This window comes from Chiloscyllium punctatum, chromosome 45, assembly GCF_047496795.1.
Source record: "Chiloscyllium punctatum isolate Juve2018m chromosome 45, sChiPun1.3, whole genome shotgun sequence".
NCBI lineage: Eukaryota > Metazoa > Chordata > Chondrichthyes > Orectolobiformes > Hemiscylliidae > Chiloscyllium > Chiloscyllium punctatum.
Window position 1 is genome coordinate 65,566,400 of NC_092783.1, and position 27,914 is coordinate 65,594,313.

Here is a 27,914-nt window from a genome sequence, read left to right on the forward strand (position 1 = left end):
TCCAGCAAGTCAACTCAAAACACAAGTTGAAATTCTGAATTCTGGACAATTAATTTTTACTCCAGCAAGTAACTGACAAAGTCCCAGAAAGTAACATTGGACTCTTACTTGTCAAGAACTCTTTGCGCATTTTAAATGTGTCAACAATCGGTGAGGTGATGCCTTCCATGGTTCCCATCATGCTGCCCAATCCCAGGTTAATGAGCATCAGGAAGAAGAGCACAGACCAGAAAGGGGAGGCTGGGAAATGGGTCATTGCCTCCGTGAAAGCAATAAAGGCAAGGCCTGTACCCTGCACTGACTGCAAGAGATCAGAAAGATCAAATTAAATGGCAGAAATTGAATAATCATGACAGAATAAACTACAGCCAGGTATCAAATGACACATTGCAATCAGAGTGCTTTCTATAAAACAGTGGATTAAAAATCTTTGCCAATGTTTGTATGTTGTGCACAGACAGTGCTCATTTTCAAATTGACAATTTTTGACCAGTTCTAACCGAACTCTTTCGTATACCAAACATTAAGTTTTTAAAGAGCCAACAAAACTAGCAGCATTTAGAAAAGAAAATTTTTTTTTGAAATACACTAAAAGTTATTTCTTGATATATTTAAGATTGATAACTTGTTGCAGCTCTTAAGGCTAAAAACAGGCCCATTCAACAATAACCTGCATAAATATGATGCTTTGAAGGTAATAAAACATCTCACAGGTGTTATTAGGTATTAAAGATTAGGATTATTAAAGAGGAGGATCAAGGGTTTCTGCAAAAAGGAATATTTTAAGCAATGTCCTAAAGGAAGAGCAAGAGATTAGGGAGGGAAAGAGACAGAATTCGAGGGTTTAGGGCCCAGACAGTTAAAGGAATCAATTGTGGAATGATTAACAACAGAGAAGCTGAACAGACCAAAACTGAAGGAGTGCAGGTATCCCAAAGCATAGAGGGGCTGGAGGTAGTTAGCACTGGGGAGGGGCTGGACCATAGTATAATTTGTAAAGATAATAGTTTAGTGAGTTCAGGGATGTCAGGTAAATGCAAGCTAAAACATAGCAGAATTTTAAATTACCTCATGTTTACAGAGGGTAAAATGTGGCAGATCAGCCAAAAATGTTCTGAAATAGTCAAGGTTAACAAAGATACAAACATGGAGTCCAGCAGCAGATACTAGGCAGAAAGTTGGGTGATGTCATGGAGACTGCAAAAGGCAGTCACAGCAATGGCACAGATATGTTATCCTGGGGGTCAGAAATGACATGAAGTTGAAAACAGTATGATTCAATCTCAGTGAGTTGTCATGGATACCATTAATAGCTCAGGAAGGACAGGGCTACAGACTAAAAAGAAGCCTTCAGAGATTCATAAATCCTACAATGACTGATTAATAAAATTTAACTGAATGCTAGAACTGAAACTAAAGAACAAGATGAAAATATACCAATTTACTTCTTTAGTAACTGGCAAGAGGAGAAGGATACAAAAACAGAACTCAGCATTTAAACAACAATCTAAATGTGAGTGCTAGGAGCAAGGAACCTGACTCTGCCATGATGTGATGTGGTCAGACAATATCTTTTATTAATCAACTTTGAGGTCGTTGCACATTGTGTCAGTAGAAAACTCTCTACAGTGGTTTTGAAATAGCTGCTGTTAAAATATTGAGGTATTGATGTCAACTCCCTCCTGTCATCCCATCCCCACCACCACCACCACAAAAAGTAGGACAAATCCAACCCAGCCAATTACCACACAATTAGTCTACTCTCGATCATCAGTGCTATCAAGCAGCACCTGCTCAGCAATAACCTGCTCAGTGACACCTTGTTTGGATTCTGCCAGGGCCACTCAGCTCCTGACCTCATTACAGCTTTGGTTCAAACATGGTCGAAAGAGTTAAATTACTGACATCACTGGTTGTAGTTGTTGAAAACGAGTCATCGCAGCTCCAGGACATCTCTGCAGGAGTTCCTCAGGGTAGTTTCTTGGGCCCAAACATCTTCAGTTGCTTCATCAGTGACCTTCCTTCCATCATCAGGCTAGAGTGGGGATGTTTGCCAATGTTCACACCATTCATGACTCCTCAGATACTGAAGAAGTCCATTCAATTGCAACAAGATCTGGACAACATCCAGGCTTGGGCTGACAAGTGGCAAGTAATATTCGCACAGACAAATGTCAGGCTATAACCATCTCCAATAAGAGACAATCTAACCACTGTCCCTTGACATTCAATGGTGTTACCATCACTGAATCCCCACTAGCAACATCCTGGAGGTTACCATTGATCAGAAACTCAAATGGACTCACCACATAAACATAGTGGCTACAAGAGCAGGTCAGAGGCTAGGGATAGTATGGTGAGTAATTCACCTCCTTACTCCCTAAACCTGTCCAAGGCACAAGTCAGGAGTGTGATGGAATACCCCCCACTTGTCTGGATGGCGCAGCTCCAACAACACTCAAGAAGTTTGAGCCAAGAGTGTGGTGCTGAAAAAGCACAGCAGGTCAGGCAGCATCAGAAGAACAGGAGAATTGATGTTTCGGGCGTAAGCCCATCATCAGAAATTCATCATCCCTGATGAAGGGCTTATGCCTGAAATGTTGATTCTCCTGCTCCTCAGATGCTGCCTGACCCATTCTTTTCCAGCACCCCATTCTCGACTCTGATCTCCTGCATCTGCAATCCTCACTTTCTCCTAGTCAAGAAGCTTTACACCATTCTAGACAAAGCAGCCCCCAAAACTACATCCACAAGCATCCACCCCTCTACCACTGAAGCTCAGTAGTAGCAGTGTGTACCATCTACAAAATGCACCTCAGAAATTCATTAAGGCTCTTTAGACAACTTCCAAACCCACGAAGACTTCCATCCGGAAGGACAAGGGCAGCAGATAAATGGGAATATCACCACCTGCAGTTCCCTTTCAAGCCACTCACCATCCAGACTTGGAAATACATTGCCTTTCTTTCAATGTCACTGGGTCAAAGTTCTGGAATTACCTCCCTAATAGCATTGTGAGTCAACCTACTATAGGTTGACTAAAGTGTTTAAAAAAGCCAGCTCATCACCACTTTCTCAAAGGTAACTAGGGACCAGCAATAAATGCTGACCAGCCAGCGACACCCATATTCTACAAGTTAATTTTAAAAAACACTGGATGGGGTCTTGAGTAACCTTTCAAATTTCCCTCAACTGTGGCACTCCATCCACTGAAATTTAATCGATGAAACATTTCCACTGATTGGTACTGCTGAAATTAAGACTTCACAATTTTGATTCCCAGGTGTCTGACCATTGAACATGTGTGACAACTAGTTAAATTGTAAGCACTAACTGAACAGCTAATCTGGCTTGAGCAATAAATGTAAATAAATGAGGTGAATTTATTAGTTCTTTTCAGTTTGCTAATTCTTCCATATTTAAATTAACTGCAACAACTTCTTTTAATAATTCATTGTTTAAAATTATAAATATATAAAAGATAATAAAGTTCCCTTCAAAGTCCATTAGAATTAGTGATATTGGTGGAAACAACAGAAAATTTTACAATTCACACAATCTTAACATTTCCCATCAAAGAAATTAAAACTAACAAAATGAAACACCAGTATCTGTCCATTTCAAAGATTAATTCTGCCTCTTTACCTCACTGTTCATCCACAACTGGCTCATTGATTTAACATTGCACTAACCGTCAATCATGGCTCACCTTATCCAGCTCATCCTCCAGTTGACACGTGTCCAGCCCAAGTTCACTGAAATGATTTTCCTTTACAGTCTTTATGACACTGTACATCTCAGAATAATCAGAAGCTGTCAGATGTGAGAAGTTGATATGGGGTGGAATCAGATCATGGCTCAGTATTTTGGAATTTAGGTATCCAATAATCTTTTCAGAATTTCTGCCAACAAAAAAAACCTCTTAAAAGGTGAAGAACGAAAGGTACAGACTGTATCTCATGTGTCAAACATAGAGCAGTAATGCTGCCAGCACAGTCAAGACCAATGCCCTTACTCAATACAATATCCAAACATTGGTAAGAGTGCAATGGAGATTTACTAGGAAGTGGCCTGGGCTGGGAAATTTTAGTTATGAAAGGGGACTGGAGAATCCAAGGCTGAAAAATGGAATTTGAATAGTTAGGTGGTTGTTTTTGGACCAACATAGATTTTCTGTGCTGTAGACCTCTTTGACTCTATGACACATGAACCACATTACAAATCAATTTCATTATTTATCATAATTCGAGCCGGTCCTAAAAGTGCAAACAATAAAACCTCAGAAGCCACTCTCCCATTAACCAAGAACACAACCCAAAACAAAAAGTCAGGTGCTACACTCAACTCTTTAGTCAATGATGATTACTCAGCCATTCAATTAGATCGCGTTATACCCGGCGCCAGGTTGACCTCCGAGGGGGGAGGCACGGGCGCCTGTCGGCCGGTGGACAGTCCTTTGGGTCGGCCGTGGAGGGGGTCGTTAGGGCCGACTGCCTGCCCCTCTTCCGGGGTTACGTTAGAGCCCGGGTGTCCTTGGAGAAGGAGCACGCGGTGTCCACCAACACCCTGGAGTTGTTCAGGGAGAGGTGGGCGCCGCAGGGAGTGGAGTGTATTATTTCCCCCTCCAACTCTATTTTGATTTAGTCCTTACCCTCCCCTTCACTGTTTTGATCACACAGCATTGCCCTGTGGTTTGAAGGGCAGTGCTTGTCACTGGCCACTCGGGTGTTTTTCATATCTTCCTGGTGGTGGAAATTGAATAAAGATTTGTGCACTTTGTGTCTTTTCACTTTGTCTCGCACCTACACACACACACCATGAGTGCTGGGGAATAGAAATAAGCACTCCCGCACTTAGGCGGTAGTATGGGGGTTAAAAAACAAACAAACAGGAGTGGCCCTTTGATGTGAAGGACCACTGCTTGTCACTGCCCACTCGGGTGTTTTAAAAAAGTAAATAAATAAATAAATAAATAAAATAGATCGCGTTATCGAAGCACATAGGAGGTGGAAGTTGAAATGCAGATCAGCCATGATCATTGAAATAAATCAAAGAAACAGGAAGTGCTGGAGAAACGTAAAGTTTGGCAGAATCTGTACAGAGGAAGATTATCTTAGGGATAAATTTGAATTATACATCATGTGATTGCACTGAATGCTCAAAAGGCTGATTGGTCGACTTCTGCTCCAATTCCACACATTCATTGGACAACCTCCCCCCCACACACCCCCAAACCCCCAGCCCCCGACACCCCCCACAACCCTACATCCACAAACCCCCACCACCCTACATCCACAAACCCCCACCCCCCTACATCCCCAACCAACACCCCCACCCCCCTACACCCCCCAGCCCCCTACACCCCCACACCCTTACACACCCACACACCCCCACACCACCACCCCCCTACACCCCCAGCCCCCCCACACCCCTACACACCCCCTACACACACCCCCACACACCCCCTACACCCCCAGCCCCCCACACCTCTACACAACCCCTACACCCCCACCCCCCACACATTCCCTACACCCCCAGCCCCCCCACACCCCTACACCCCCACCCCCCCACACACTCCCTACACCCCCACCCCCCACACACTCCCTACACCCCCAGCCCCCCCCACACCCCTACACACCCCCTACACCCCCAACCCCCAAACCCCTACACCCCCACCCACTCCCTACACCCCCAGCCCCCCCACACCCCTACATACCCCCTACACATCCACTCCCCACACACTCCCTACACCCCCAGCCCCCCCACACCCCTACACACCCCCTACACCCCCCACCCCCCTACACCCCCCACCCCCCACACACACTCCCTACACCCCCCCACCCACCCCTACACCCCCTACACCCCCACAACCCACCCACTCACCCCTACACCCCCCCCACTCATCCCTACACCCCCCCCACTCATCCCTACACCCCCCCCACTCACCCCTACACCCCCCCCACTCATCCCTACACCCCCCCGCCACTCATCCCTACACCCCCCCCCACTCACCCCTACACCCCCCCCACTCACCCCTACACCCCCCCCCCACTCACCCCTACACCCCCCCACTCACCTCTACACCCCCCCCACTCACCTCTACACCCCCCCCCACTCACCTCTACACCCCCCCCCCACTCACCTCTACACCCCCCCCACTCACCTCTACACCCCCCCACTCACCCCTACACCCCCCCCCACTCACCCCTACACCCCCCCCACTCACCCCTACACCCCCCCCACTCACCCCTACACCCCCCCACTCACCCCCTCACCCCCACCCCCCCTACACCCCCCCACACACCCCCACCCCCACCCCCCACTCACCAACACCCCCACCACTCACCCCTACACCCCCTGCACCCCCCCACTCACCCCCACCCCCCCACTCACCCCTACACCCCCTGCACCCCCCCCACTCACCCCTACACCCCCTGCATCCCCCCACTCACCCCCACCCCCCCACTCACCCCTACACCCCCTGCACCCCCCCCCCACTCACCCCTACACCCCCCCACTCACCTCCACCCACCTACTCCTTTTTAAAGGTGACACGTTTTTAAAGTGAGAGAGGAGAGAGATTTTAAAAAGACATGAGGGCAAGTTTGTTTTATACAGAGGGTGCGAGGAAGTGGTGGATGTAGACACAATTACACCTTTTAAAAGACATTTGGATAGGTACATGAATAGGAAAGGTTCTAGGGAATATGATCAGGAGCAGGCAGATGGGACTACTTTGGGATTATGTTCAGCATGGACTACTTGGCCCAATGCGTCTGTTTCCGTGCTATATGACTATGAACATGAGAGCAAGTAGGACTTGAACTTGTGCCTCTTGTCTCAGAGGTAGGATACTACCATTATGCCACAAGAACTGTCTTCCTGTGCTTGCATTGTGACTTTGCATCTTCGTTGTACAAGTATACTCGAGTCTCTCTGAACATTTTTAATTTCACACATTTTTTAAAAATTCTGCTTTTCTATTCTTAAGATCAAAGTGAATAACTTGACAGTTCCACACATTATATTCCATCTGTTATTTTGCTTCCCACCCACAATCTCTCTAGATCACTTTACAGCCTTTCTAAATCCTTGCCACAGATTGTCTTCCCCACCGAGATTTGTACCATCACCAGATGTGATACCATTTCCTTTATAAAGACAGAACTGTTCTGAGGAAGGGTCACTCGACCCAAAAGATTAACTCTGCTTCCTCTCCACAGATGCTGCCAAACTTGCTGAGTTTTTCCCCACAATTTCAGCTTTTGTTTCTGATTTACAGCATCCACAGTTCTTTCGGTTTTTATACAATTTCCTCTGTCTGTTCAGTCACAAATGTAGATTATAAGAGAAGCTCAGGCACCAGCACTGTTCCTCATGGCAACCAGTGCTCATAGCCTACCAACTTGAAAATGTCTTGTTCATGGCCACTCTCTGCTTTTTGTATGTTAATCAATTCTGTATCCATGCTAACATATTCCCCCTGAAGCCATAAGACCTTATTTTACCTGGTTAATATGGGAAGCATACATGGTAATGACAATAGTGATGTCAAAATCTCTGGCACAGTCTGAGCTTTATGACAAACATCTAAATTGAATGTTAACTCACAAGCTCTCATGCATTACTGTAATAATTATACAATATCCAGGAGAAAGAAATTGAACACCTTTTCAGAACATTGGAATGAAAATTGGCCTTTCTCCAATTTGGAACTTCAACTTTTAGATCTGGTCTATCCTTTTCCATCACTTTTAAAACGAATAGAATTATGGTCGCTGTCCCCCAAAGTGCTGCCCCACGAACACCTCAGTCACCTGCTGCCTTATTTCCCCAAGAGTAGGTCATGTTTTGCACCTTCTCTACTAGGTACATCCACATACTGAATCAGAAAATTGTTTTGCACACACTTAACAAATTTCCTCTCCATCTAAACCTTTAACTCTGTGGCAGTCCCAGTCTATGTTTGGCAAGTTAAAATCCCCTACCATAACTACCCTATCATTCTTACAGATAGCTGAGATCTCCTTACAAGTTTGTTTCTCAATTTCCCTCTGACTATTGGGGGGTTCTATAATACAATCCCAATAAAGTGATCATCCCTTTCTTATTTCTTGGTTTCAGCCAAATAACTTCCCTGGATATATTCCCAGGAATATCCTCCTTAAGTACAGTAGTAATGTTATATCATAAACACCACTCCCTCTCCTCTCGCCCCCTTTTCTATCCTTCCTGTAGAATTTGTATCCTGGAACATTAAACTGCCAGTCCTGTCCACCCCTGAGCCATGTTTCTGTAATTGCTGCGATATCCCAGTCCCATGTTCCTAATCATGCCCTGAGTTCATCTGCCTTATAGAGATAGAGGAAGCTGATGTGCTGAAAATTTTGTCAAACATTAAGATTGACAAGTCGCCAGGCCAGGACCAGATTTGTCCTCGGCTGCTTTGGGAAACGAGAAATGCAATTGCTTCACCACTTGTGAAGATATTTTCATCCTCATTCTCCACTGGAGTTGTACCTGAGGACTGGAGAGAGGCAAATGTAATTTCTCTCTTCAAGAAAGGAAATAGGGAAATCCCCGACAATTACAGACCAGTAAGCCTCACATCTGTCGTCTGGAAGATGTTAGAAAGGATTCTGAGGAATAGGATTTATGACCATCTGGAAGAGCATGTCTTGATTAAATGCAGTCAACACAGCTTTGTGAGGGGCAGGTCTTGCCTCACAAACCTGATCGAGTTCTTTGAAGATGTGACTAGAAGAGTTTATGAGGGTCGAGCTGTGGATGTGGTGTATATGGACTTCAGCAAGGCATTTGATAAGGTTCCCGATGGTAGGCTTATTCAGAAGGTCAGGAGGAATGGGATACAGGGGAACGTAGCTGTCTGGATACAGAATTGGCTGGCCAACAGAAGACAGCAAGTGGTAGTCGAAGGAAAATATTCTGCCTGGAAGTCTGTGGTGAGTGGTGTTCCACAGGGCTCTGTCCTTGGCCCACTATTGTTTGTAATTTTTATTAATGACTTGGATGAGGGGATTGAAGGATGGTCAGCAAGTTTGCAGATGACACAAAGGTTGGCGGTGTCGTTGATAGTATAGAAGGCTGTTGTAGGCTGCAGCATGACATTAACAGGATGCAGAGATGGGCTGAGAGGTGGTAGATGGAGTTCAATCTGGATAAATGCGAGGTGATGCATTTTGGAAGGTTGAATTTGAAATTTGAGTACAGGATTAAGGATAGGATTCTTGGCAGTGTGGAGGAGCAGAGGGATCTTGGTGTGCAGGTACATAGATCCCTTAAAATGGCCACCCAAGTGGACAGGGTTGTTAAGAAAGCATATGGTGTTTTGGCTTTCATTAACAGGGGGATTGAGTATAAGAGCCACGAGATCTTGTTGCAGCTCTATAAAACTTTGGTTAGACCGCACTTAGAATACTGAGTCCAGTTCTGGTCGCCCTATTATAAGAAAGATGTGGATGCTTTGGAGAGGGTTCAGAGGAGGTTTACCAGGATGCTGCCTGGACTGGAGGACTTATGGGGAGAGGTTGACTGAGCTCGGACTTTTTTCATTAGAGAAAAGGAGGAGAAGAGGGGACTTAATTGAGGTATACAAGATAATAAGAGGCATAGATAGAGTCAATATCCAGAGACTATTTCCCGGGGCAGAAATGACTAACACGAGGGGTCATAGTTTTAAGCTGGTTGGAGGAAAGTATAGAGGGGATGTCAGAGGCGGGTTCTTTACACAGAGAGTTGTGAGAGCATGGAATGCGTTGCCAGCAGCAGTTGTGGAAGCAAGGTCATTGGGGACATTTAAAAGACTCCTGGACATGCATATGGTCACAGAAATTTGAGAGTGCATACATGAGGATCAGTGGTCGGCACAACATCGTGGGCTGAAGGGCCTGTTCTGTGCTATACTGTTACAAATTCCCTGTTAGGCCTCTTGCATTGAACTAAATGCAGTTTACTTTATTAGTCCTACCTTCTCCCTGCCTGCCCTGACTGTTCGTCACACTTCTCTTCTCAGCTGTACCCGTCTCAGATCGATCTCTTTCCTCACTATCTCCCTGGGTCCCACCCCCCCATCTTACTCGCTTAAATCCACCCAAGCAGTTCTAGCAAATTTCCCTGACAGTATATTAGTCCCCTTCCAATTTAGGTGCAATCCATCCTTCTTGTACAGGTCACTTCTACCCCAAAAGAGATTCCAATGATCCAAAAATGTGAATCCTTCTCCCATATACCAGCTCCTCAGCCATGCATTCATCTGCTCTATCCTCCTATTCCTGCCCTCACTAGTTCATAGCACTGGGAGTAATCCAGATATTACTACCTTTGAGGACCTCCTTTTTAAATTTCGGCCTAACTCTCTGTAAACTTCTTTCAGAATCTCAACCGTTTCCCTTCCTACGTCGTTGGTTCCAATGTGGACAATGACCTCCTGCTGGCCCCTCTCCCCCGTGAGAACATTCTGCACCCTCTCTGAGATATCCTTTATCCTGGCACCAGGGGAACAATACACCATTCTGCTTTTTCTCTGCTGGCCACAGAAACATCTGTCTGTACCTCTAACTAGAATCCCCGAACACAATTGATCTCTTGGAAGCCGACGTATCCCTCGTTGCATTAGAGCCAGTCTCAATACCAGAAACTTGGCTGTTCGTGCTACGTTCCCCTGAGAATCCATCACCCCTTATATTGTCCAAAACAGCATACCTGTTTGAAATGGGTATATCCATAAAAGACTCCTGCCCTAGGTGCCTACCTTTCTTACCCTTCCTGGAGTTAACCCATCTATGTGACTTTATCTGAGACTTTCTCCCCTTCCTGTCCCCGGACCAGAGGGGACAGATTAAAAATAAGGGGTAGGCCATTTAGAACAGAGTTGAGAACTTCTTCACCCAGAGAGTGGTGGGTGTGTGGAATGCTCTGCCCCAGAAGGCTGTGGAGGCCAAGTCTCTGGATACTTTCAAGAAAGAGTGGGATAGCCCTCATAATCAAGGGTTATGGGATAAGGCAGGAACAGGATACTGATTGAGGATGATCAGCCATGATCATAATGAATGGTGGTGCTGGCTCAAAGGGCAGAATGGCCTACTCCTGCACCTATTGTCTAATAACTGCCATCCATCACATACTGCTGCTGTTGCAAATTCCTCATCGCCAATTTTGCTCCTTCACAATCTACAGACCAAGAAAATGAGGTGTCAGTGGGGGAGCACTTTGGGGCCAATGATCATAACTCTATTTATTTTAAAATAGTGATGGAAAAGGATGGATCAGATCTAAAAGTTGAAGTTCTAAATTGGAGAAAGGCCAATGTGACGGTATTAGGCAAGAACTTTCAAAAGCTGATTGGAGGCAGATGTTCGCAGTTAAAGGGACAGCTGGAAAATGGAAAGCCTTCAGAAATGAGATAACAAGAGTCCAGAGAAATTATATTCCTGTCTGGGTGAAAGGGAAGTCTGGGAGGTATAGGGAATGCTGGATGACTAAAGAAATTGAGGCTTTTGTTAAGAAAAAGAAGGAAGCACATGTCAGGTATAGACAGGATAGATCGAGTGAATCCTTAGAAGAGTATAAAGGAAGTAGAAGTATACTTAAGAGGGAAATCAGGAGGGCAAAACGGGGACATGAGGTAGCTTTGGCAAACAAAATTAAGGAGAATCCAAGGGGTTTTTACAAATATATTAAGGACAAAAGGGTAACTAGGGAGAGAATAGGGCCCCTCAAAGATCAGCAAGGCGGCCTTTGTGTGGAGCTGCAGAAAATGGGGGAGATACTAAATGAATATTTTGCATCAGTATTTATTGTGGAAAAGGATATGGAAGATATAGACTGTACGGAAATAGATGGTGACAGCTTCCAAAATGTCCAGATTACAGAGGAGGAAGTGCTGGATGTCTTGAAACGGTTAAAGGTGGATAAATCCCCAGAACCTGATCAGGTGTACCCGAGAACTCTGTGGGAAGCTAGGGAAGTGATTGCTGGGCCTCCTGCTGAGATATTTATTTCATCAATAGTCACAGGTGAGGTGCTGGAAGACTGGAGGTTGGCAAACGTGGTGCCACTGTTTAAGAAGGGCGGTAAAGACAAGCCAGGGAACTATAGACCGGTGAGCCTGACCTCGGTGGTGTGCAAGTAGTTGGAGGGAATCCTGAGGGACAAGATATACATGTATTTGGAAAGGCAAGGACTGATTAGGGATAGTCAACATGGCTTTGTGCGTGGGAAATCATGTCTCACAAAGTTGATTGAGTTTTTTGAAGAAGTTACAAAGAAGATTGATGAGGGCAGAGTAGTAGATGTGATCTGTATGGACTTCAGTAAGGCGTTCGACAAGGTTCCCCATGGGAGACTGATTAGCAAGGTTAGATCTCAGGAATACAGGGAGAACTACCCATTTGGATACAGAACTGGCTCAAAGGTAGAGGACAGAGGGTGGTGGTGGAGGGTTGTTTTACAGACTGGTGCCCTGTGACCAGAGGAGTGCCACAAGGATCAGTGCTGGGCCCTCTACTTTTTGCCATTTACATAAATGATTTGGATGTGAGCATAACAGGTACAGTTAGTATGTTTGCAAATGACACCAAAATTGGAGGTGTAGTGGACAGTGAAGAGGGTTACCTCAGATTACAACAGGATCTGGACCAGATGGGCCAATGGCCTGAGAAGTGGCAGATGGAGTTTAATTCAGATAAATGTGAGGTGCTGCATTTTGGGAAAGCAAATCTTAGCAGGACTTATACACGTAATGGTAAGGTCCTAGGGAGTGTTGCTGAACAAAGAGACCTTGGAGTGCAAGTTCATAGCTGCTTGAAAGTGGAGTCGCAGGTAGATAGGATAGTGAAGAAGGCGTTTGGTATGCTTTCCTTTATTGGTCAGAGTATTGAGTACAGGAGTTGGGAGGTCATGTTGCGGCTGTACAGGACATTGGTTAGGCCACTGTTGGAATATTGTGTTCAATTCTGGTCTCCTTCCTATCGGAAAGATGTTGTGAAACTTGAAAGGGTTCAGAAAAGATTTACAAGGATGTTGCCAGGGTTGGAGGATCTGAGCTACAGGGAGAGGCTGAACAGGCTGGGGCTGTTTTCCTTGGAGCATCGGAGGCTGAGGGGTGACCTTATAGAGGTTTACAAAATTATGGGGGGCATGGATACGATAAGTAGACAAAGTCTTTTCCCTGGGCTTGGGGAGTCCAGAACTAGAGGGCATAGGTTTAGGGTGAGAGGGGAAAGATATAAGAGACCTAAGGGGCAACGTTTTCATGCAGAGGGTGGTACTGTATGGAATGAGCTGCCAGAGGGATGTGGTAGAGGCTGGTACAATTGCAACATTTAAGAGGCATTTAGATGGGTATATGAATAGGAAGCGTTTGGAGGGATTTGGGCCGGGTGCTGGCATGTGGGACTAGATTGGGTTGGGATATCTGATTGGCATAGACAGGTTAGACCGAATGGTCTGTCTCCATGCTGTACATCTCTATGACTCTATTTGGGTAAAAACATGTCACTTGACACAAAAGGCTCATCCCTCATTGGTTGATGATGGTCAAACCCACCAACATCTTATGACATTTGGGTCATTTGATTCCTTTTTTGTATAACTCACCATCAATAGTTTGCAAAGGTCTCTAGTTTTCAGTACTTTTAGTACGGTCATTAATAATTCTAAAGAAATGAAGTGCAGTCACAGTGTCAAGAGAAACTCAAGTCCCATTGTGCCTGGTGTAGGGTTGCTTAACCTCAATCAGTCGGAACACTTCCTATACCAACAAACATCTGGGAATTCTCAATGAGCACAGCTGTGTTTACTCTGTTCCACACAGTAACCCAACTATTCCGATACCACGGTTCACAATCATATCTTTGAGCACACTGCCTGACCTCACTCCTTATATCCACATCATTAAGTAGTGCTCATGGAAATAAAGCATTTGATTGTGTGATTCATAGATCACAATGCTCTGATCATCATCACTGCTCTGGGTTTCATTCTATTTTTCTATACACAGATTATTCAATAAACATCTGACAAACGTACGTTATGACGCATTTCTCATTCATCACATTAGCTTTGAATCCGAGGACTGCGAACACCACAAGTGTTGCCAGAACAGAGGTGAAGAAATTGATAAAAGCAACAAGGGCTGCATCAAAATGACAGTTGTTATCTTTCTTGTTGTAACTTGAGAATGCGATGACTCCTCCAAACCCGAGTCCAAGAGCAAAGAACACTTGTGTAGCAGCTTCCCTCCATACCTGAGCTTCCATCATCTTCTCCAACTGTAAAACAACAAAAAAAGAGAGAGCTATATGCAAAAACAAGTTAAACAAGCTGGAGGCTGGAAGAACACAGCAAGTCAAGCAGCATTAGGAGGCGGAGAAGACAATGCTAGGGATGTAACCTTCTTCAGGAACAAAAATAAGCCAGTCTCATTGTCATAGTGCGGGACAGGGTCTGAGGTCAGGGCAGGGGACAGGGCCTGAAGTCAGGGTGTGGGATGGGGGATAGGGCTTGGGTCACGTCAAAGTTTCAGATGTGACTGGCAGTTGGAACCGGGTTAACTGATCTCAGCAAGATGGCAGTTTCGACTCTACAATCAGATAAAGAAGGAAGGAAATGATAATCGTGAGCCTGAAGCCCATCTAATGTGGCATGTAGATAATATTTATACACCACACGTAGAAGTTGCTTTCAGATAGTGACTGAATTCATCAAACAATAAACAATTAGGAATGTATCAATTACACACAACATATGTAAAAAGACTAAAAATTAATCCATCCAACTGGCTCCCACATCAGGGTCAAATTCAACAGCCAATTCCGAAGGGGACATAATCCAGCAGTTCTTATTCTTTAATTAAATTTCCAGGTTGAAACCCCTTTGTTTGTTCCTTCTACAAAAATTAATACAATTTCTTTTTAGAAGAATCAACTTTACCAAAAGCAGAAATTTTGAGAAATTCATTCATAGGCTGTGGGCCTCACTAGCTGGACATCATTTACTGCCCAACTTAACTGCCCTTGAGATGGTGGGTGGTGAGCTGCTTCTTGAATACAGCTCCATGGCTCGATAATAGACATCAAAAGGCAGTTATGAATCAACCACATTACTGCGGCTCTGGAATCACATGTAGGCCAAGCCAGCTATGGGTGGAATCAGTAAATCAGACGTTTTTTTAGAACAATTGGATAATTTCTATGTCTCCATTGTGAATGCAGATTTTTAATTCAAGATTATTTAATTGAATTTAAATTCCTGTGGTTATATTGACAAAATTTGAACACATTTCTCGAGCATGAATTCACTCTGCATTAAATAATCCAGTCACATGATCTCTCTGCAGCTGACCTTAGCAATGAACAACTCCAGGAATGGAAAAGCTAGTTCTTAAAATTAAAATTAAGTTTAAAACATAACAAACTAAAAGATTTTCCTCTCCTGTCAAGGCTAATGGAATTGGCCTGTCCAGGAGTCCCTATCAAACAGCTCAGTCTGCTCCACTGCACCCTGCTCCAGCCAGCTGCACCCATTTGACTGACAGACTGTGCTGCTAGATGTTCGGTACCTTAGGAGTGAACATGTGAAGAATTCCATCAATCGAGCCTCTGAGAAGCAGACTTCGAACCAGGAAGCAAATCAGAACGACATATGGAAACAGAGAACTGAAATACATCACCTGAAAAGAATACAAACAAATACATGGAATTATATTCCTCTATTGAATATAAGTTTGTTATTAATTTTATAGCAACTTGAACGAAGCTTTCTACTTTAGTACTGAGTGGGTGTTCAGATAAGTCGGGTATGGATGCTAGGGCAGTTGCTTGCTCCTCCTGCAGAATGTGGCAGGTGGGAGACATGGCACACGTCTCCGCTGGCTACATCTGTGGGAAGTGCACCCAACTCCAGCTCCTCGAAAACCGTGTCAGGGAATTGAAGCTGGAGCTGGAGCTGGAGCTGGATGAACTACGGATCATTCGGGAGGCGGAGGGGGTAATTGAGAGGAGTCACCGGGAGTTGGTCACTCCTAAGGCTCAGGACAAGGATAGATGGGTTACAGTTAGAGGGAGGAAAGGGGACAGACAGACAGTGCAGAGATCCTCTGTGGACATTCCCCTCAGCAATAAGTATACCGTTTTGGATACTGCTGGGGGGGGATGACCTACCAGAGGAAAGCCATAGCAGTCAGTTCTCTGGCACTGAGCCTGACACTGTGGCAAAGAAGGGAAGGGGGCAGAATAGAAAAGTACTTGTGGTAGGGGACTCGATAGTTAGGGGAATCGACAGGAGATTTTGTGGTCAGGATCGGGATTCTCGGAAGGTATGTTGCCTTCCTAGTGCCAGGGTCTGGGACATCTCGGGTGTATAAGGTTCTAAAAGGGGAGGGCAAACAGCCAGAAATCGTGTTACATATTGGCACTAATGATATAGCCAGGAAAAGGATCGAGGATATAAAAAGTGATTTCAGGGAGTTAGGATGGAAACTGCAGAGCAGGACGAACAGAGTAGTGTTCTCTAGTTTACTACCGGTTCCACGAGATAGCGAGGCGAGGAACAGGGAGCGGGCGCAGCTTAACACGTGGCTGCGCAGCTGGTGTAGGAGGGAGGGCTTCAGGTATGTAGATAATTGGGATGCCTTCTGGGGAAGGTGGGACCTGTACAAGAAGGACGGGTTGCATCTGAACTGGAAGGGGACCAATGTCCTGGGTGGAAGGTTTGCTCGAGTAGTTCAAGAGGGTTTAAACTAGCATGGCAGGGGAATGGGAACCTGAGCTGTATACCGGAGGTGAGAGTTGATGCAGATGAGGCAATAGCAAGAGGTAGACCAGCTAGTGGGAATGAACCAAGTGTGTTTGCTTTAACGCAAGGAGTATCAGGAATAAAAGTGATGAACTTAGAGCATGGGATCGGTACCTGGTGCTATGATGTTGTGTCCATAACAGAGACATGGGTTTCTCAGGGGCAGGAATGGTTGCTGGATGTTCCAGGGTTTAGAGCATTTAAAAAGAATAGGGAGGGGGGAAAAGAGGAGGGGGTGTAGCACTACTAATCAGAGAGGGTATCACAGCTACAGAAGCTTCCATTGTCGAGGAAGATCTGCCTACCGAGTCAGTATGGGTGGAAATTAGAAACAGCAAGGGAGCAGTCACCTCATGAGGGGTTTACTACAGGCCCCCCAGTAGCAGCAGGGAGATGGAAGAAAGCATAGGTCAGCAGGTTTTGGAAAAGTGTGGACGTAGTAGGGTTGTTGTAATGGGTGGCTTTAACTTTCCCAATATTGATTGGAACCTCCTTTGAGCAGAAGATCTGAATGGCGCTGTTTTTGTAAGGTGTGTTCAGGAGGGTTTCCTAACTCAGTACGTTGACAGGCCGATGAGGGGAGAGGCCATTCTAGACTTGGTGCTCAGAAACGAGCCGGGGCAGGTATCAGACCTTGTGGTGGGAGAGCATTTTGGTGATAGTGACCACAACTGCCTCACATTCTACATAGCTATGGGGAAGGAGAGGATTAGGCAAAATGGGAGGATATTTAATTGGGGAAGAGGAAACTATGATGCGATAGACATGAGTTAGGAAGCATGGATTGGGAGCAATTGTTCCATGGTAAAGGCACTATAGACATGTGGAGACTGTTTAAGGAACAGTTGTTGCAAGTGATGAATAAATATGTCCCTCTGAGACAGGCAAGAAGGGGTAAGATAAAGGAACCTTGGATGACGAGAGCGGTGGAGCTTCTCGTCAAAAGGAAAAAGGTAGCTTACATAAGGTGGAGGAAGCTAGGGTCAATCTCAGCTCTAGAGGATCACAGGCAGGCAAGGAAGGAGCTCAAAAATGGTCTGAGGAGAGCCAGGAGGGGGCACGGGAAAGGCTTGGCAGAACGGATTAGGGAGAACACAAAGGCATTTTACACTTATGTGAGGAATAAGAGAATGATCAAAGAAAGAGTAGGGCCGATCAGGGATAGCATAGGGAATTTGTGCGTGGAGTCTGAGGTGGTAGGGTAATCCCTAAATGAGTTTTTTGCTTCTGTCTTTACGAAAGAAACGAACTTTGTAGTGCATGAAACCTTTGAAGAGCAGGTGTGCATGCTGGAATGGATAGAGATAGAGGAAACTGATGTGCTGAAAATTTTGTCAAACATTAAGATTGACAAGTCGCCAGGCCCGGACAAGATTTGTCCTCAGCTGCTTTGGGAAATGAGAAATGCAATTGCTTCGCCACTTGCTAAGATCTTTGCATCCTCACTCTCCACTGGAGTCGTACCTGAGGACTGGAGAGAGGCAAATGTAATTCCTCTCTTCAAGAAAGGAAATAGAGAAATCCCCGGCAATTACAGGCGAGTAAGTCTCACATCGGTCGTCTGCAAGGTGTTATAAAGGATTCTGAGGGTTAGGATTTATGACCATCTGGAAGAGCATGTCTTGATTAAATGCAGTCAACACGGCTTTGTGAGGGGCAGGTCATGCCTCACAAACCTTATCGAGTTCTTTGAGGATGTGACTAGAAAGATTGATGAGGGTCGAGCTTTGGATGTGGTGTATATGGACCTCAGCAAGGCATTTGATAAGGTTTCCCGTGGCAGGCTCATTCAGAAGGTCAGGAGGAATGGGATACAGGGGAACTTAGCTGTCTGGATACAGAATTGGCTGGCCAACAGAAGACAGCGAGTGGTAGTAGAAGGAAAATATTCTGCCTGGAAGTCTGTGGTGAGTGGTGTTCCATAGGGCTCTGTCCTTGGCCCTCTATTGTTTGTAATTTTTATTAATGACTTGGATGAGGGGATTGAAGGATGGTCAGCAAGTTTGCAGGTGACACAAAGGTTGGAGGTGTCGTTAATAGTATAGAAGGCTGTTGTAGGCTGCAGCGGGACATTGACAGGATGTAGAGATGGGCTGAGAGGTGGCAGATGGAGTTCAACCTGGATAAATGCGAGGTGATGCATTTTGAAAGGTTGAATTTGAAAGCTGAGTACAGGATTAAGGATAGGATTCTTGGCAGTGTGGAGGAGCAGAGGGATCTTGGTGTGCAGGTACATAGATCCCTTAAAATTGTCACCCAAGTGGATAGGGCTGTTAAGAAAGCATGTGATGTTTTGGCTTTCATTAACAGGGGGATTGAGTTTAAGAATCGTGAGATCTTGTTGGTTAGACCGCACTTGGAAAATTACATCCAGTTCTGGTTGCCCTATTATAAGAAAGATGTGGATGCTTTGGAGAGAGTTCAGAGGAGGTTTACCAGGATGCTGCCTGGACTGGAGGGCTTATCTAATGAATAGAGGTTGACTGACCTCTGACTTTTTTCATTGGCGAGGGGACCTAATTGAGGTATACAAGATAATGAGAGGCATAGATAGAGTCAATATCCAGAGACTATTTCCCAGGGCAGAAATGACTAACACGAGGGGTCATAGTTTTAAGCTGGTTGGAGGAAAGTATAGAGGGGATGTCAGAGGCGGGTTCTTTATGCAGAGAGTTGTGAGAGCATGGAATGCATTGCCAGCAGCAGTTGTGGAAGCAAGGTCATTGGGGACATTTAAGAGCCTGCTGGACGTGCATATGGTCACAGAAATTTGAGGGTGCATACATGAGGATCAGTGGTCGCCACAACATCGTGAGCTGAAGGGCCTGTTCTGTGCTGTACTGTTCTATGCTCTATATCTAATGAGTGGCAAGAACTATTATCTTGACAACTGAAAACCAGTGCAGGCATTATCAAATCAGTGAATTAATTGTTGATTTCACCAACTTTCAGAATTTTACTGCTGTACACAGAATAAAATTTCTTCCATACTATCACATCAAACATTCCCAGAACAAATACAACAGTGAGTTCAACACAGCAAAGCTCCCTCTATGCAGTCTCCCTGAAACTGATGGTCTTACCTTACCAGATGACTGGATACCTTTGATCGTACACAATCCTACAAGGAACCAAGCTGATAGGAGACACAGAGTCATCTTCCAGTTCAGACCTCCTCCTTCATTGATGTTATTGGCAATGTTCAGAGTGTCTCTGTACCAGAAGTAGGTAGTAGCTGAACTCTTTTCACATTCTGGTTCCACAACTAGAGTGAGATACATATTCACAGTGAGTGCCATCACCAACTTCATTGTAAATGTTAATGTGACTTACTTCATCCAGCAACATCCAGACGGTGGATCACAGGACTGTGCTGGAGGAAGTGTTTCTGGAAACATGGAACATCAGTGTCTGTTTGACACAAGGGAATCCAAACTGAGGGAAAAGACATTGAGCGTGGGAACCAATGGAGTGGGTGTGATGAAAAGAAACTCAATGGGGCATAGCATAGTTTGATCAGAAATGACCTTGTTGGAGGGCGAGGCACCCCAGTTTCAGTTTGTCTGGTTAGTGTTGCTTAACAAATCCAATATGTCAGAGAACGTTCATTGTCTGAGAAACTCTGACCTGTTTATTCATTAATTGTGTTTTTTTCAATTCTCATTAGATGATTGATTGACACAAATGTTTCCTATTCTTATTTTGGTATTGTTGGAAAACAAATTATGACTTTTACACATTTTTACCTCAAGCAAGCTGCTCCATTGGCTTAAGCTAAACAAGTGAAGGAGAGCAAAGACTTAACCTTAAATCATAACATTGACAGGAGGAAGTACTGAGGAAACACAAATAACAAGCCTCAGAATTGAATATTTTACTTACTGGTAACACTACCATTGGTGATAAGAGGACACTCGCTCCATGGGAGGGGAGACTGGAATGATTTAAAAAAATAAAAAATACTCCAGCCAATGATAACATTGTAATAAAGTCCAACAAAGAAACAGACCTAGGGAGAGACAACAGAGTTCAGTCTGAATGATGGTCACAGCAGCAAGAATACAGGAAGGGAGGGGAATGAGGGAGACAGGATAATTAGGAAAAGGAGAAGGGGACTGAGGAAAGCAGAAGGGAGATCAGGACAGATTGATAGAAGACATTGGGTTGGGGATCGGTAGGTGAGAAGGATGTGGAGGAAAGAGGAGAAGTGGGAATTGGAGGAGACAGAGGGGAGTACAAAGAGATGCAGGTAAGGAATGCCATTATGAGCATTTCTCATATCATGCCTGCATCAGAACAGGAACAATCATTGATTTGTTACAGCGCAGAAGTACTTTATAAAGTTCTGGCAAAGAGTCACTGGACCTGAAACATTAACTCTGATTTCTCTTCACAGATGCTGCCACACCTGCTGAGCTTTTCCAGCAACTTCTGTTTTTGCTTCAGAAGAACTTTTGTTTGTCAAACAGCCTAGCTGTGAGGATTGGGATACCGAAAGCTAGAACATTGCAACAGTGGCAACAGTTTAACTAGTCTCAGGCTGGATGAACAATAATGGACAAAATGGACTGAATAGACCTAGTCCAGTACAGTAGCAGCACAACAACTCACCATTATTAAAAATGAAACAGTATAATGACTGAATTAAATTGAAACATTTCCCCTGGAGCTGTCAGTCAGATTGAATGCTTGACAAAAAGAAATCTTGTAAATTAAGATTTCTGCCTCAACTAAACAAATAGGTGCTGGATAGAGTACTGACAATAAAAAATATTTTCTAACACAGATATTTCTCAATTTAAAATTCTGAGGGTTTATATTTGCAAAAAACTAAGATGGTGACAAATTTGAAATGGCCACAAAATTAATTCGAAAGTGTTTGAAAATACTTTTGCCTAGAGGAACTCTCTCTGGCAAACTGGAGCTGATTCAGATTATGGAAATTTACTGAGAAATTTAAATGGTGATCTGATTGAAGAAACATTCCAGAATATTATAGGCCGTTGAGTGAAAGCGTGGGGTTAGACTGGTACAGGTAACAAGAAACAGTTGGATGAGACTCAGACTGACCGAAGCATGAGTCAGGACCTTAGAATTGCAGTTCAAATTACAAAGAATATAGAACATTACAGCGCAGTACATTACGGCCCTCGATGTTGCGCCGACCTGTCATACCAATCTGAAGCCCATCTAACCTACACTATTCCATGTACGTCCATATGCTTGTCCAATGACAACTTAAATGTACTTAAAGTTGGCGAATCTACTACCGTTGCAGGCAAAGCATTCCATACCCTTACTACTCTGAGTAAAGAAACTACCTCTGACATCTGTCCTATATCTATCACCCCTCAATTTAAAACTATGCCCCCTCGTGCTCGCCGTCACCATACTTGGAAAAAGGCTCTCCCTGTCCACCCTATCTAACCCTCTGATTATCTTATATGTCTCTATTAAGTCACCTCTCAACCTTCTTGTCTCCAACGAAAACAGCCTCAAGTCCCTCAGCCTTTCCTCGTAAGACCTTCCCTCCAAACCAGGCAACATCCTAGTAAATCTCCTGCACCCTTTCCAAAGCTTCCACATCCTTCTTATAATGTGGCGACCAGAACTGTACACAGTGCGGCCGCACCAGAGATTTGTACAGCTGTAGCATAACCTCATGGTTCCGGAACTCGATCCCTCTATTAATAAAAGCTAAAACACTGTATGCCTTCTTAACAACCCTGTCAACCTGAGTGGCAACTTTCAAGGATCTGTGTACCTGGACACCGAGATCTCTCTGCTCATCTACACTACCAAGAATCTTACCATTAGCCCAGTACTTTGCATTCCGGTTACTCCGACCAAAGTGAATCACCTCACACTTACAGAATGGTACAGCACACAAGGCAAATCAGTCCATTAAGCCAATGTTGGTACTTTCAAAAATCTATACAACTAGCCCAACTCCCCGTAAATCTTTTTACTTTAAGTGTTTATCCAATTCTCTTTTCAAAGATAGCACTAATTCTGTTTCTATTGCCCCTTCAGGCAACACATTTCAAATCAATGTGCTGCATCAAAAAAACTCTCATCTTTCTTTTGGTTCATTTCCAAATTGGAAAGAGAATATAAAACTCAGCACAGGACATTGGTGGGACAACATCTGGAGTACTGTGTACAATAATGGAGCCCTTATTTGAAAAAAAAATCCTTGCTTAGAAACAGTTTAAAAAAGTTTCACTCAACTTATCCTGGGATGAAGGGATCATCTTGGAAAGAAATGTAGGCAAACATTTGAAACATACAAGATCTTAAAGGGACTTGACAAGGTAGCTACCAGGAGAATGCTTCCCCTTACCAAGAAAAGTACAATTAGGAAAAAAGACTGTTTAAGAATAAGAGGCCCCTCTTGTAAAATGCAAATAAGACATTTTTTCTCTCAGAAGCTGGTTGGTCTACGGAATTATGAAAGATTAGGCATTCTCTCATCTTCTTCCTTGGGACCCTCCAACCACACGGATCAATGTAGATTTCACCAGTTTCTTCATTTCCCCTTCTCCCAACTTATCCCTCATCAGACCTTTCAACTCGTACCATCCTCCTGAACTGTCCCACCTGCCCATCTTCCTTCCCACCTATCCACTCCAACCTCCTCTCCGACCTATCACTATCACCTCCACCTCCATCTACCTATCGTATTCCCAGCTACCTCCACCCCACCCCACCCCGGGCCATCCCCTCATTCCTGATGAAGGGCTTATGCCAAATCATTGACTCTCCTGCTCCTTGGATGCTGCCTGACCGGCTATGCTTTTCCAGCAACACACTCTTTGACTGACATTGAATGATGGAACAGCTTGAGAGGCCTACTTCTCCTCCTATGTCCTATGATCCTGTATTCAAGCAAATGAAATGTGTGGTCTCTGGTTGCTGATTCTCTTAACCATTCAAACAGACTCTCTCCATTTATCCTATCAAAAGCCATTGTGATTTTTAACATCTTTAAATCTCCTCTTAATCTGCTTGGCTTTAAAAAGAACAATCCTAGTTTCTCCAGCCTCTCGACATTACTTGATAAGATGTATCCAGGCTGCTATGGGAGGCAAGGGAGGAGATTGCTGCAGCACTGGCAGAAATAGTGAATACTTTGCTGTTTGCAGATGAAGCATCAGATGACTGGCAGATCGATAATGCGGTTCTTTTGGTCAAAGTGGGCAGCAGGATAGGCCAGGTAACTTCAGACCAGTTAGTCTATACATCACCGGGAGGGAAATTATTGGAAAAAAATCTGAGCAACAGGATTAATCAATCAGTGATAGTCTGATTTGCAAAAGGGAGAAGATTTTCTCTAACTTAATTGAATTTTTTGAAATAGTGACAAAATACATTGATGAGGTAGGTGTTGTTGACATGAAATATAAAGACTTCAGTAAGGTCTTTCACAATCCCACATGGAAAGCTGGTCCAAAATGTAACAGTCCATGGAATCCAAGGCAAATTGAGAAACTGGATCTAAAACTGACTTGTAAACACTGGGCAAATGTATTGGTGGAGGGGTGCCTTTGTGATCAGAAGACTGTGACCAGCAGTGTACTACAGAAATTATTGCTGGGACCCTTGCTGTTTATTTTATATATTAACGACTTGAATATGAATGTAAAAGTTTGCAGATGACCAAAATTGGTGCGTGTTGATGGTGCAGAGGATAGTTTCAGGCTACAGTCTGATATTGATCACACAGTCAATTGAACAGAGTAATGGCAGATGAAATTTAATCCTGATAAATGTGAGATGATGCATTTTGGGAGGTCTAATAAGGAAAGGACATACACAATGAATAAGCCTCTAGAGAGTACTGAGGAATAAAAGCATCTTGGGTGTACAAATTCACAGATCCCTGAAGGTGACAGTACAGGTGGACAGGGTGAAGGCAGCATACAGGATACTTGACTTCATCAGCTAGGATACAAAATATGGAGCAAGGAAGTCTTGTTACACCTTTATAAAACATTGGTTAGGCCCAAGGTGGAATACTGTGTGCAGTTCTGGTCACCACACGGATTGGACAAATGTGACTAAAGTGAAGAGGGTGCAGAGGAGATTATGAAAAGTCCTAGTTATGAGGAGAGGCTGGATAAGTTAGGTTTATTTTCCTTGGAGCAGAGGTGGCAGTGGGGAGAATCTTATTGAGATATATAAATTTCTTCCTGATGGCAGATACGTCTAAGACCAGACAGACATAAGTTGAGATGTAAGTGGTTTTGAGGAAAAAAACCTTTCACCCAGAGGGTGGTAGAAATATGGAACATGCTGCCTGAGAGGGGAGTTCAGGCAGGTACTTTTGCAACATTTAAGGAGCATCTGGATGAGCACCTAAAATGCCAGGGCCCAGTAGGCTATAGAGCAAGTGCAGACAAATGAAATTAGTTTAGTTTGGCGTTTATTGGTTGACAGGCCTGTTTCTATGCTGTATGACTCTAAGTCCTTCATCGCTGGAAACATTTTAGTAAAACCACTCCTTAACCTCCAAAAGTCTTGACATTCTTTCTAAAGTACAATTAGTCTACAATTAGTCACAAGGCTCCAGATTAGGCCTAAAATGTAATTTTTAAATGTTAAACATGATTTCCTTCTCTTTAATCTCAATGCCTTTACTTATAAAAGTCAAAACAGATCTACAGTTTTAACAGCTTCTCAACATTCAGCGATGGTACTCACAATGCAACTTGCAAATCCAATGCCGCCCAGCCTGGGGCATATGTAGTTCCAGACACCAATACTCCCACGCCTTATTCTTTGGCCCACTGCAAGTTCCAGGAAAAACAGGGGAATTCCAATGATAAGGAGCAGGATGAAATAGGGAACAAGATAAGCACCTGCAAATAAGACAGATCTTTAGCATGAATTAAAATAATTTGACAGGATCACACAGTCTGTAATATTCAGACAACGTGTTCTCAGATTGATGTGTGAAATCTCTGCTCCTTGCAGTTTGCTTTGTGTTTGAAGGGCAACTGCAGTCAAGGTTAAGCTGATGCTGTCTTCACAATCTCAAACAGAAGGCTCATCTGCTTTTCACATTACAGAAATTGACACCATTTCCGTGTCCCCTTCTGTCGTATCTTTTTGCAACTTCTCCTCACTGATATCAATTTTCTGCAATATAACCAAGTCTTGTTTCATCCTGCTCCCCAGAACCCTGACCAAGAAACTGTTCTGATCCCAAAATCCTGATTCTGAAACCATTCCAATCACCCCATCGTTCTTCCAATGCTAGATCTAAACCCCCATCCCTAATCTGAATCCTGATCTTAACTCAAATGCTCAAAACTGATGCCTGACAAAGCCCTCAGTGTTCTGTTCAATACCCCAACCCCAACACATGCCCTGAGCCAGCTACAGTCCCCTTCCTGGAACCCACTGCCAACTCTTTAACCGGTCTGGCCTCTTGTTCTCGTCGACCTTGACATGTCTCTTGACTTTAATTGCTGCTGCAGACAGTAATGAACCGGCAGGGCACAGAATATAAATCTTCACAGCTTGGTTGCCCAGCTGTCACGCTTCTCAAAAAATCTTATTTTAAAGCAAGAAATCAAAATTTCTAGTTTGAATGTATGACAACCATGAATAGTTTGGTTTTGTCAATTTTTAAGATATTGGAATTCATTCAACTTGCATTGAGAAGACATCTTTAACATTGTTAACACAGGAAAATTATCAAAGTATGAATCATACGACATAAGGATATCAGTTCAGGGCAAACTTGCTCAAAGAGGCTAGTTTTAAGGAGCTTCTTACAAACTCAGAGAAAAGGGCAGAAGCACTTAGGGAGGGAATTTTAAAGATCTGGTGACAGACAATGAAAGATATGGCCACTGCTGATGGAGTGCTTCAAACCGGGAAGGTTCAAGAGGGGAGAAGGGCAGAAATTGGGGTGTGAAGAAGATTACAGAGATAGAGAATGGGAAGCCACAAAGGGATTTGAGAACAAGATGAGAATTTTTAAAAATTGAGGCATTGCTTGACCAAGAGCTAATGTGGTCAGCAGTTAATGAGCAGGGCTTGGGTGCAAATTCAGATACATGCAGAATAGCTGAAGGCTAGATTAAGTTTAGCTAGGAGGGAATGTGTACACTCAGCCTCTAGGAATCACAGCTCAGAATAAAGAAAACAAAAACTTTCCAGTTATGAGCTGAGAAATCTGCAAGTTGAACAATGCAATGGAAGTGAAAATAGACACCATTGCTGATAAGAGATTAGCTGTGATAAATGCTGGGTAATGGGAATAGGGTAGTGGAATGGGTCTATGTGGGATGTTCTTCAGAGGATCAGTGCAGACTTGACTGACCAACTGGTCTCTTTCTGCACTGTAGAGATTTTATTATTCCAGAAATTTCTTCAGCCAGAGGATGATGAATCAGTGGAACTCATTGCTGCAGAAGACTGTTGAGGTCAAGTCATTAAGTATACTCAAGACAGAGATCGGCTCTTGATCAGTGAGGGGATCAAGGGATACGGGAAGAAGGCAAGAGAATAGAGTTGAGAAACATATCAGCCATGATCGAATGGTGGGGCAGATCCGATGGGCTGAATGGTCTAATTCTGTTCCAATACCTTTATAGTCTATGGTATTATGGTAATCATAAATCTACTTTAAATAAAGAGTACTCACCAGCTACCCATTTCTTGTTATAGATCGTAGAATGTTACAGCACAGTACAGGCCCTTTGGCCCTCGATGTTGCACCGAACTGTGAAATTAATCTGATGCCCATCTAACCTCCACCGTTCCATTATTATCCACATGTATGCCCAATGCCCATTTAAACGCCCTTAACATCAGCAAGTCTACTACTGTTGCAGGCAGCCGTTCCACACCCCTACTACTGAGTAAAGAAACTACCCCAATATCTGTCCTAAATCAATCACCCCTCAATTTAAAGCTATGTCCCCTCATGTTCGCCTTCACCATCCAAGGAAAAAGGCTCTCATTATCCACCCTATCTAACCCTCTGATTACCTTATATGTCGTGATTAAGTCACCTCTCAACCTTCTTCTCTCCAATGAAAACAGCCTCAATTCCCTCAGCCTTTCCTCATAAGACCTCACCAGGC

The 27,914-nt window shown here is 44.1% G+C and overlaps 1 protein-coding gene across 1 annotated transcript in view; it reads right to left on the reverse strand.

The window, feature by feature from the left end:
- slc6a17 (solute carrier family 6 member 17) overlaps window positions 1–27,914 on the reverse strand; it is a 91,319-nt gene that overhangs the window by 7,341 nt on the left and 56,064 nt on the right. The window contains exons 3-9 of the mRNA XM_072563966.1: window positions 25,519–25,676; window positions 20,698–20,824; window positions 19,899–20,080; window positions 15,581–15,691; window positions 14,050–14,291; window positions 3,710–3,902; window positions 109–301 (exon numbers count right to left, since the gene is read on the reverse strand). Of these exons, the coding sequence (XP_072420067.1) occupies window positions 109–301; window positions 3,710–3,902; window positions 14,050–14,291; window positions 15,581–15,691; window positions 19,899–20,080; window positions 20,698–20,824; window positions 25,519–25,676 (1,206 nt within the window). The remainder of the gene's footprint in view (window positions 1–108; window positions 302–3,709; window positions 3,903–14,049; window positions 14,292–15,580; window positions 15,692–19,898; window positions 20,081–20,697; window positions 20,825–25,518; window positions 25,677–27,914) is intronic.